The sequence below is a fragment of the Pseudophryne corroboree genome, unplaced genomic scaffold, assembly GCF_028390025.1.
Source record: "Pseudophryne corroboree isolate aPseCor3 unplaced genomic scaffold, aPseCor3.hap2 scaffold_1959, whole genome shotgun sequence".
NCBI classification, from domain to species: Eukaryota; Metazoa; Chordata; class Amphibia; order Anura; family Myobatrachidae; genus Pseudophryne; species Pseudophryne corroboree.
This window is the reverse complement of record NW_026968600.1, coordinates 42638-55007: the sequence shown is the minus strand read 5'-3', so window position 1 is coordinate 55007 and position 12370 is coordinate 42638. Positions and strand designations below refer to the sequence as shown.

The window sequence follows — 12370 nt, the reverse complement described above, 5'->3', positions numbered from 1 at the left end:
GCTTATCGGCGGAGTTTTTGAAAAATGTAACCGCTCTTCTTTAAACCAATCGGTGGAGGGGGACATGCTTACTTCTACCAATCAGCGCAGCTCAGCTTATATGCAAATTTGATGAAAGCAGCCAGGTTACATAATTCATTTTTTGGGGGGACAATGCCTGGGAGAGGTAAGGGGCTCGGGAAAGGAGGCACCAAGCGCTGCAGGACTACATATCATCCAGGGCACCACACAGCCTGCCACCCGCCGCCTAGTCCATAGAGGGGTCCTGCAGGCTTTGAACGTTAATTAACTAATTTAAGGGTCTCCTACATTAATCCAGAAACGAGCTATAGGAACAGGGGCTGTATTTTCAAGGGAGGCATTTTTTTTTTTGTAGCAAACAATTATACCTTGTCCGGGTACCTCGCAGTCTGTACATCACCGGGAATGGCGTGCAGAACACGCGGTGCTGTTCCTTACACCAGACTGTACGACCAAGTACACATAAAACAACCATTCAGCTACTACGGGCGGCTGGAGATAGAAGAACCCGACACTTTAGTGTATACGTTCCCGATCTATCTGCAGATTTAACAGATAACTGCATTTAGTCCCGCTCCCCTGCATATCCCACTTATGCAGTGACTGCATGGGGCAGAGTAGATGGGCCAAGTGGTCCATATCCTGCTATCAAGAGCTATGTTTCTAGGACTGATGTGTAAGGGACAAACTAGATATTTCTGCCACATGTAGCGACTTCTTCACTACAGTTTTTATTTAGTCCCCCAATAGATCACATCGTGCGCCTACAGCTCTGCCGAGACAGGGTGGGTGGCTCTGAAAAGAGCCTTTGGGGGATAACAAGGAAGAGAGGCTGCGGCTTTACAATCACTTCTTGGCCGCAGCTTTCTTAGGCTTAGCTGCCTTCTTGGCCGGGCTTTTTGTGGCTTTTGGCTTCGCTGCCTTCTTGGCCGGACTCTTGGCAGCTTTGGGCTTCGCCGCCTTCTTGGCGGGACTCTTGGCCGCCTTCTTAGGCTTCACGGCTATAGGCTTCTTTGGGCTTTTGGCAGCAGCCGCTGTAGCGGGTTTCTTCACCTTTTTCGGGGTCTTGGCTGCACTCGGAGCCTTCTTGGGCTTCTTCGGGGATTTGGCCACTTTCTTCGCTGCAGGTTTATTGGGCTTCAGGGACTTCTGGGCGGCCTTCTTGCTTTCCACTTGTTTCTTATTGAGCTTGAAGGAGCCGGAAGCGCCGGTACCTTTCACCTGGGTGAGAGTTCCTTTGGTCACTAATCCTTTCACCCCCACTTTGATGCGGCTGTTGTTCCTCTCCACATCGTAGCCTCCGGCAGCCAGAGCCTTCTTCAGGGCGGCAAGAGAAACCCCGCTGCGCTCTTTAGAGGCGGCCACGGCTTTTACGATCAGCTCGGAGACGCTGGGTCCAGAAGACTTGCCGCTCTTCTTTGCTCTTCCAGCAGCTTTCTTCGGCTGCCTCTTCTTTTTGGCTGCGACCTCTGATGGAGGAACAGCGGCGGCGACGGGGGCAGTTTCCGCCATGTTTGCAGAACTTAACTTTAATCAATAATACTACAACGCCCGGTGTTGACTCACGTCTTTTATATACACTGCCGGCTGTGCTGTGATTGGCTGCCGAGAGTGAGGTGTTCTGTGCTCCCATTGGCGGAATGAGCAGCCGTGTAAACTCTTCCCTGTCTGAGTGTACGGGGGAATCTGCTCTCACCTTGTGTTTCCCTAGCGCAGAAAAACAGTCTTTTATAGGGCATGAGGTGAGCGGCGAGCTGGCTCTCTGCACCACACCAGTACTCCAAGGTCTCCCCTAACCCTTTACTGTCATTGCTAGCCTATGCGCTGTGAAGAGTGCCGGGAATAGCCCCTGTCAGCTCACCTAGACCAGGCATGATCTGGCTGGCGTGTAATACATCTTTTCTGCGAAGCGAAAAATGTCTCATCGGGCACTTTTCTCTCCTCCAGGCACTACACCGAACAAAGGTGGCTGGGGCATAATCAGTGCAGAGGATGCCGCATTTTGAAAGACATAAAGGTGATGTGTGGGATGCTGTACACCCGGATGGATAGCACAGGCAGGTTGCCCCACAAGGTATTGGCACTCCTGTCTGGGAACTCTAGTTACTTTGACTAAATAAATAAAAGCAAGATATCTGGCGTGCATAATCAGCTTCAGAATAATCCTGCCGGCCTGAGATTCTCCATGTCCTGAAAAATGCTGGTGGCGTTTTCTCCACATGTTCTTATAATGATCCATATAGACATTGATGCATATCTATGCATCTTAAGTGTGTCAGTAGGTGGGCTATGGGGTCCCGTTCCCATTGATAGGAGACTGATATTTTTAAAAGAGGACATGGGAGCAATAGGGTGAGACCATAGGAATAAAGGGTACAATATCTGGAGACGGGAGAAATAAGGAGACGAGGAGTGGGAGATCAGAGGAGCAAAAGGAACAACAGAGGGAATCGGTATGAATAGTGATACAAATAAAAGGAGACAGTAATAATATGGAGAATAATAAGGGTACAGAGGGAAAAATGGAGAGGCAGAAATATGGGGATACATAAGGGGACCTCTAAGGGTAGTGGCAGGTGGAAGGAATGGATGAAAGGAAGAGAAACAGGGGGAAAATAAAGGTGAATGGGTAAAGATGGCAACAGGAAACAAACGGGGAGATGGGAGAGACAAGGGGAAAATCGGGGGAGACGTGATGGAACACGGCGGAGGAAAAGGAAGAACAAATAGGAGAAGATAGGAAGATGTTGAAGAATTATATGCTCACAATAGTTATGCGGAATAAAATTTAAATGACGTAGCTTGTTAAAAAATAACTAGCTGAGAGGAGAGGATCGACATTGAGGAATGGAAGGCAAATGGAGATGGAAGCGGGTTCTTGAAAAATACCGATGACTACTAACTGGAGGGCGTGTGCCAGCAGTAAGTACCATCCAGGTCTCACTCTCTTCCCCAACCCATGATTGCATGCTGGAGTTGTGATCTAGAGCATTGAGAGTCTCCAGAGCAGGTAGGGAGAACACGGAGCTAGACCTGGGCCACTACTAGGGATTTCTGGGGCCCCAAGGATGGTAGAAACAAAATAGAAATAAAAGCTGACCCATAAAAATATTTTTTTTTCAATACTTTTAATGTTTATTTTTTTCAAGAACATGTAAAATGGATATAAAAATAAATAAATATATCTGCATAAAGAAAAAGACAGTAACTAAAATAGAACAATAAGTGGTTGATTTTACGTACAGGGACTATTGTATCTGAAATTAGTCTCCACTGAGCAGATGAAAATCCCCTTTGTACAATCCACATACAGTACACAGCAGCTTTATATTCTCTTCATGCAGTTTCCCGGATACATAAGCTTTAGCTTGTGGTCTAAGTTGATACTTTCACAGATTGTATCCAAATGTTTCAATGGAATAGTTACAATTGAATAATACTGTTTCCCATTAGTATCATATCGTTTCACACACGCAGAAGTTCTGTTCATACTCCATTCTAAAGCTACCGTACGGTAGCGATGACCTAATATGACCTAATATGATTAATGTATTAACGTTTTAAAAATGAAATCATCATTATTATTTTATGCCATAGACAGTGTTTTTGACATATGTAGTTGTGACTTTTCTTATTTTTATTTTTATGTATATCTGCATTCATATTAATATCTCCCTGGAATTAGTGAGTATAGTTTGCAAGTACATACAATGGTATTTACTGTTTCCTATTAGTATAATAGTTTCCAGCACATTCCGAATTTCTGATTATACTCAGATCTAAAGCTTCTCAGAGGCAGTACGGATGGTGTAATGGTTAGCATTACTTCCTCACAGCACTGAGGTCATTAGTTTGATTCCCACCATGGCTCTACTGTAACTGTGTGGAGTTTGTATATTCTCCCTGTATTTGCATGGGTTTCCTACGGGTACTCCAGTTTTCTCCCACAATCCAAAAATATAATTAATTGAGTCCCAATAAAAATTGTTTAAGTGGTGCATGTGGTAGGGAATATATATTGTAAGCTCCACTGGGGCAGGGACTGATGTGAATGCATGTAGTGTAGTGATGTAGTGCAGTGGATAGGGGAATGTAGTGCAGTAATGAGGTGTTATGATAAAGTGCAATGTGTGGGGACACACAGGGGGGAATGTAGTGAAACACGCCGCTGATGGGGTATGTGACGCAGAGGGCATTTGGATCACATAGGGGGATGTTGTCCAAAATATCCCTCTTTTTTCTAAATTTTTGATAATGTGATTATTTTAGTCTTAGGGTTTTTTTTTTTTTTATATTTTTATTTTATTATTATTAATATTACTATTGTTATTATTAATAATAACATTTTTTATAAACACATTTTGGGGAGGGGAATCACTGCTTTTTCCCTGGTGGCGAAAATCCTAGTTTCGGCCTTACCCTTAGTAATAGGCTTCATGCTGCCCAATACCGTTACATCAGTATGAGACATTAAACCGTTTTTTCCAGTACCAGGGCCTTTGCTTTGTATAGATTCCCCAAGAACAAGCCCCAAAACTCGGGGAAACTGTTCCTCTTTTCACCTGGGTGGCTCCATACCAGCTGGGAAAGTGCTCCAGGGAAGTTGCCTAGCAATGTCCGATAATTATGGCAATGCTGGCCATTTTGAAGGCCAAGTAGTCTAAACATTGAACCAGTTTCAGTTCCCTAGCAATGTCGGGTAACCATGGCAACAGTGGCCATTTTGATGGCAAATTTGATTTAAGCATGACAACCAGTTTCTGTTCCCTGGCAACAGTTCGGCAACCATAGCAACATATACGTTATGGTAAGAACTTACCATTGATAACAGTATTTTTCCTAAATCCACAAGTTTCACAGGATACATTGTTATATGGTTGAGCGACAGCGGTTCTTACACTAATCGGTCAAAGCTTTTTGGCCTCCCAGCATGCAGTGGACCCGTCCATATATCCTCGCCTCCTGGGTCAGGTAAATCAGTTGTTTTCCAAAGCTTAAGGCAGGAGCATCATGTAGAGCACTAATCAGGCGAGAAGACCACACATGCACAACCTCCCACCCTTCCGTACAAGAGGGAAGAGTTTAGTGAGTAAAAGGATCCTCAAATCAGGTGCGTCAAGGTGGGATATCTGTGGACATAGGAGAAATACTGTTATCAATGGTAACTTATTACCATAACTTATATTTCTCCTGCAGGGTCCACAGGGTATCTACAGGATACATTGGGATGTCCCAAAGCAATTTAGTGGTGGCAACGCTCCTGATTAGACAGGAGAATGCTTGGCCCAAATTCAGCATCCTGAGAGGCAAAGGTATCCACAAGCAAAATGTCTAATGAATGTGTTAATGGAAGACCATGTGGCTATCTTACATATCTGTTCTGCTGAAGCACCATGCTGTGCTGTCCATGATGGACCTACTTTACGAGTAGAGTGAGCAGAGACATTATCCGGAAACAGGAGATCAGCCTTCGAATATGCTTCTGAAATCGTCATCCAAAGCCACCTCGCCAGTGTCTGCTTACCAGCAGGCCACCCTCTCCTATGAAATCCGTAGAGAACAAAGAGATAATCTGTCTTTCTGATAGCACTGGTACGATCTACGTAGATCCTTAAGGCATGGACAATTTCCAACGATGCATCTCCCGCAGATAGGTCTGGCCCCTGGAAAGCCGGGACTACAATTTCTTTGTAAAGGTGGAATTTAGACACCACCTTAGGAAGATACCCAGATTTAGTTCTGAGAACCGATCTATCTGGATAAAAAATGAGAAATGGAGGACAAAATAATAATGCGCCAAATGCTGAAACTCTTCGAGCTGAAGCCATAGCCAGAAGAAAGAGAACCTTAGCTGTCAACCATTTAAAATCTACTCTTTTAAGTGGTTCAAATGAGGCAACTTGAAGGGCCTTTAGAACTAAACTTAGATCCCAAGGCACTGTAGGAGGAACAGAGGGACGTTGAATGTGCAGCATTACCTGGAAAAAAGTGTGCCCATTCTGTAGGTTGGCAATTTTCTTTTGGAACCATACAGTTAGTGCTGACACCTGCACTCTCAAAGAAGCCACCCTTAAACCAGAAGGAATGCTAGGATTCTGGAAATTCTGAAAGACCTGGGGTCAAGTTTCCGTTCACTGCACCATTGAATATAGGCTTGCCATATTATGTGATAAATGCGAGCTGAGGAGGTTTTCCTTGCTCTAAGCATTGTTTGAATTACCTGTTGAGAGAATCCTTTTGACTTCAGGATGGAGGTCTCAAGAGCCACGCCATCAAAGACAGTCAATCCAGATGTCTGTGATGGCAAGGCCCCTGAATCAGTAGATCTGGATGTTGAGGTAGTAGGAATAGAGCATCCATCGACATCCTCTGCAGATCTGTGCACCAATGTTTTATGGGCCAAGCCGGAGCTATTAGTATAACGGCACTTTTCCTTTTTATTATTATTATTATTATTATTACTACCGCCACCAGTTTTTTATATAGTGTACACATATTATTATTATTATTATTATTATTATTATTATTATTATTATTATTACCAGTTATTTATATATTATACATATATTTTGCAGTGCTTTACAGAGCATATTTAGCCATATACATCAGTCCCTGCCCCAGTGGAGCTTGCAATCTATAAACCCTATCACATGTACACACAGACACACATTCACACTAGGGTTATTTTTTTTCATTGTTGGAAGCCAATTAACCTACCAGTATATTTTTGGATTGTGAGAGGAAACCGGAGTACCCGAAGGAAACCCATGCAAGTACGGGGAGAATATACAAACTCCACACAGTTAGGGCTATGGTGGGAATCGAACCCATGACCTCAGTGCTGTGAGGCAGTAATGCTAACCATTACACCATCCATACTTTTACCTTTCTCACCACCCTGGTTAACAGGGTGATGGTAAGAAACACATAGGCCAGACGAAAGTCCCATCTCACTGACAGGGCATCCATCTTCCTTGGTCCACTGCACCTAGAAGCAATTTCTTCCTGACACTGCTCCTCAGCCCTGAAGGCTGGCATCTGTTGTCAGAATTTCCCAATCTGATATCCAAAAGGGTCTCCCTTTGTCCAGATGGGCTGTCTGTAGCCACCAGGCTAATGACCTCCTTCCTTCCAGAGGAAGAATCATAGTCTGCATTTTTATTGTCTGATGACCCCATTCCACTTGGTAAGGATCCGATGTTGCAGAGGTCTTGAATGGAACTGAGCATACTCTACCATGTTGAAAATTGACACCATTAGACACATCACACACATTGCTGCGAGAATTTATACTCTTCGACAGTGTAGAAGCTCCTGGATCCTTTACTGAAGTTTGGATATTTTTCTCAGAAGTAAAATTACTCTCTGACGGCTCAAATCCAATACAGCCCCAAATGAGTCATCCGTTATGACGGAACAAAAGATGATTTTGCCCAATCTATGAGCCAACCGTGCTTCTGCAGACACTCTATTGTATGTTGCAGAAGACACAGAAGCAATACCTGAGACTGTGCCAGGATAAAAAGATCGTTGAGGTATGGAAATATTCTTATCCCCTGCTGGCGGAGATAAGCTACCATAATCACCACATTTTTGGTGAATACTCTGGGGGCTGTGGCCAGACCAAATGGCAGAGCCTGAATCTGAAAATGCTGTTGGAGGATAGCGAATTTGAGATAGCGCTGATGGGACAGAGCTATAGGAACATGCAGGTAAGGATCCTGTATATCCAGGGATACCATAAAATCCCATGGTTCCATAGCCAAAATGATGGAATGTAAGGTCTCCATATGAAACCGAGGTACCCAAATGTATTTGTTCAGCATTTTTAGATTGAGTGTGAGCTGGAACGACTAGTTCAGCTTCTGGACTAAAAACAGGTTGGAGTAGAAACCCTGTCCTTGTTGTGCAGGAGGAACAGGAATGATTACTCCTGACTGAAGCAATTTCTGAACTGCCTCTTGCAAAACCCTGGCCCTCGTTTCTACCAAAGAAAGGCTGGTACAATAAAAAAAAAAAACCTTTGAGTAGGGTTTTTCCTGAAAGAAAATGCATAACTGGGATACACCGCTTCTTGCACCCAGGCATCTGTGGTAGACTGCTGCCAGATTTGTGCAAAATGAATAAGTCGGCCTCCCACCCTGGGTTCCCCCAGGTGGAGGCCCGCACCATCAGGCTGATGGCTTATCTTTTTTGTATTCTGAATCAGCTTTCCAGGTGCGTAGCTAAACTGCTCGGTGAGCGGCTAATTTTGAGGCTGATGTTTGAGAGGCAATAGTGCCCATATCTAAGGCTGCTTCTTCCAAGAATATTGCAGCCTGTTTGATATGTGTCACATGGGATTTTTGCTCTCTGGATGTCGTTGAAATTTCCCCTACCAATGCATCTTGCCAGACAGCCACTGCTTTAGCCATCCAGGCTGAGGCCATGGCTGGTCTAATGATTGCCCCAGACAGGGAAAAAAAAGTTGTTGTTTTTTAGCAAACCATCTACTCTCCTATCCGTGACATCATTTATTGATGTTGAAGGCAGAAGTAATGTAGATTTTTGCACTAAGCGAATCACATGCATATCTACTTTAGGGGCTACCTCTCTCTTTAAACAGTCCTCAGTCAGAAAAGGGTAATTGGAATTCCATTTCCTAGGAATTCTAAATTTCTTACTGGGCATAACCCAAGCCTCTTCCATAATTTCCGTCAGCTGTTCTGATCCAGGAAACTCTGTCTTACCTGTTTTGGGACGTTTAAATAAAGGTGCCTTGGATTTTAACACAGTATATGTTGATTCTTCTAAGGATAAAATGGATTTCATTGCAGTAATCAACTCAGATATGTCCACTGAGCTGAGACCTTCTTCCTCATCCTCATATTCAGAACCAGAGTGTAATGAGTCTTCGTCCTCTGATGAGTCCTCATCTGAAACATGTGTAGACTCTGAAGATGTTGTTTTGTGTCTAAATGATTTACTTACCACTGGCTTTTCAGCCTGTTTCTGTTGAGAGGCTACTGCTTCCCCTGTGCTGCACATATAATAGTGCAACCTATCACCGGTACAGAAGTTGGAATTATCCACTCAGCTATACTGGATAATGTCCTGTGCAAACATAGCCCATGGTGGATCAACTTACACCTGCATCTGCCTTGAATATTTCAAGAGACCTTGGTGAAAGCTAATACAGTTTGCACACAACCCATCTTGAACCAGATCCTGAGATGTTAACCCAGCTTTACATGACAAACATGATATGAGTGTTGGTGCTGATGTGAGTGTGTTTTCCTCACCTTTTCTGCTCTGAGACATGATAAATAATCAGACAATTTAACAGTGTAATACACAATTTGTGACTGTAATCACTTTAAAATGTGTTAAAGTGACATACAATCCGACCCTACCCTGTTTAGCACCAGCATTGAGGATCGGAGTAAACAGAGAAAACTGACAGAATTTATAGCAAAGTCAGCAATCACACTAACAGTCAGTCACAGATTATACATTAGTATAATAAGCAATATGACCACATATTCAACTACAGGTACAGTTCACGTATGTAGGAGAAACATATTACTGCATTACTTTATAAAAATGCTTTAACTGTATTCAGACGCATAGCAAAAGAAACCACAGTAATATTATCAAACTCATATGCATTATGCCCTTATCCAACTATTTGTACTCAAAGGTAGATAGAGACTTAGGGCCTAATTCAGACATGGTTGCATGCAGGCTATTTTTTGCACTGCTACGACCAGGTAATCGCCACCCACAGGGGAGGTGGGATTGCTGTGTATGGCTGCAAACGCTTGTGCAGAGAGCTGCACAAACAAAAAGTTTGTGCAGTCTCTGCACAGCTCAGGACTTGCTCACCCGCTGCAATGATCCTTGCTGGAGCTGATGTCAGGATCCCTCCATGGAAACGGCCGGACACGCATGCGTTTTCCTCAACACTCCCAGAAAACGGTGAGTTGACACCCCCGGACGGCCTCTTCCTGTCAATCTTCTTGTGTTTGCTGCTGCAAATGCTTTCTTCATTATTTTTGTCGCTGCCCAGTGATGGCCATCGCCGGCCAGCAACGCGCCTGCGCATTGCGGCCCCCACGCATGCGCTGTTCAGACCCGATCGCACGGCTGCAAATAACTACAGCATGCGATCAGGTCTGAATGACCCACTTAGTGTTTTATAGCCCCCACTCAGGAGAGCGGGATACAGGGAGACTTACCCCGCTTCCAGAATCGATAAATACGAGTGGATCCATATGCTATAAGTGTCCACCGCCGCTCCGTGAAAATATAGTGAACACAGATTGCCAAGTGAACACTGATGCACCAGTCACACAGCCGCTTCAGTTTATGGCAGGAGACTCGGAGGAAACTGGTCGTGAATCGGGGGGGGGAGGGGCGACCAGGGGTGCATCCGTCTCCCCACTGCTGATCTCAAAATTAGGGATCGCAGCCTCATGCTACTCCTGGAGCCTTTGATCCCTAAGGCCTAGCACTTGTGCACTTTCGGTGGCAGCCGCGTCAGCGACTGTTTGGTAGTTTCCCCCAAAAGAGTGCGGCTGTGTCCATGTTCCCCCTCTAAGCGGAACCTATGCCTTACCTTCCTCCCGTGCTCCGGCCACAGCCTGGTAACGTCTGCTGGACTTGCTAGTTTTATCCGACACAGACGCCCGCCGAAACAGCACTGTACTCGTGGGTAAGCGTTGTCGCGACTCGGCGGGGAGTAGTTGGAGTGACTCTTTCTAAGGTACGTATAAGACGCTGTTTAGAAAGATCACTCAGAAAAAAATAGTAAGACTATAAAAATAAAGTAAAAAAGCTTATGGCTGCCAAAAACTAGCAGCCCTTAGACCATGGTCCGGCTCCTGCCTCACCAAACTAAAAACTGATTTGCCTGAGCCAGGTGGCAGGTATATATAGACGGGCCCACTGCGTACTGGGAGCCCAGAAAGCTTTGACCGATTGGTGCAAGATCCGCTGTCGCTCATCCATATCCCAATGTATCCTGTGGATACCCTGTGGACCCTGCAGGAGAAAGTGGCCATTTTTCAGGCCAAGTAGATTAAGCATGACAACCATTTTCGGTTGCCTAGCAATTTCTAGTAACCATGGCAACGGCGGCCATTTTGCTGGCAAAGTTTAAGGAGCAAGACAACCAGTTTCTGTTCCTAAACAGTTTTGCTTGTTTCATTTCTACTCATATTGTACAGTGTAATCCAGGCATGTCCCAACTGCGGCCCTCCAGCTGTTGAGAAACTACACTTTCCAGCATGCCCTGACACAGCTTTAGCATTCTCTGACAGCAAGACTGTGTCGGGGCATGCTGGGATATGTAGTTTCACAACAGCTGGAGGGCCTCAGTTTGGACATGCCTGGTGTAATCCTTTTGACTCTTTATTTTACACCAGTGATGTAAAAGTGTGTGGAAATATAGAAATGGTCGTGTGAACATTTCCAAAATATTTCACAAGGTTTCTCAACAGTTTACTAAAATGTAATTACCCACTGCTCTAAGAAATAAATGCCGTCTGTCCTCCAGTGATGGTAGCACATGCAAGGGGTCCAATAGGTAAGCCAGTAGCCCCTAAGCATCCCACCTGGCACCATGTAGGAGGTAATCACCAATCACCATCTGCCTTAGTATGGATTATTCATTTATAATATTCTCTTCCCTTAGTACTAACTAAATCTCAGTAATAGGTATAGAATTGCATGAGGAGTAATGGACAGTAGCACACCCAACCCCTACACAGATAGAATAAAAGGAGGAGCACTCACTGTAGGTATTCTGTAGTGCACCATAGCATAGTGAGTCATTATTATGACATTACATTTTTATTCTTAATTCCCATACATTCAGGTCACTGAATGTGCATTGTGCTCATAGCAATATAATCCCCTATAAGAGTTTTAAACTCGATTGAACATAATAAAATACACCTTTTGCCAATTCTTAAACAAACAACCCCTTATTTTTTGTTTGTTTGTTTGTTTGTTTTTATAAATGGGAAATGAAACTTAACTCATTAAATATGCATTTATAATAATTCAGCTATACAAAAAGAAAAAGTGATTCACTTGTATCTGATTGTTATTTCCACCAATAGCCCATTCATTGCAAACCCTTACACTATCTAGACAAATGTCCTCCTGTGTTCTCCATGTATTGTACTTTGTCTTTCTCAGATTAATGAGATTTGGCTTGTGGTTTTATTTGATACTTTGGTATTGATAGTATCTACTGATGTATTCATAGAATAGTAACAATAGTGTAACACTACTTACTGTTTCACATTAGTATCACATCGTCCCCAATGCAGGCAGAAGATCTGATTATTCTCCGTTCTAAAGC

The 12370-nt window shown here is 44.0% G+C and overlaps 1 protein-coding gene across 1 annotated transcript; it reads right to left on the bottom strand.

Annotated features, from left to right (window-relative positions):
- Positions 1-716: 716 nt before the first annotated feature.
- On the bottom strand, positions 717-1688 carry LOC135005086 (histone H1B-like). Its single transcript, XM_063951878.1, has one exon. It carries the CDS (start codon positions 1531-1533, stop codon positions 868-870), a length of 666 nt encoding a protein of 221 aa, XP_063807948.1. The 5' UTR covers positions 1534-1688; the 3' UTR covers positions 717-867.
- Positions 1689-12370: the final 10682 nt, after the last annotated feature.

Bases quoted from the DNA above. Each gene is read 5' to 3' on its own strand.
- LOC135005086 (XM_063951878.1), bottom strand. From the start codon at position 1,533: ATGGCGGAAACTGCCCCCGTCGCCGCCGCTGTTCCTCCATCAGAGGTC.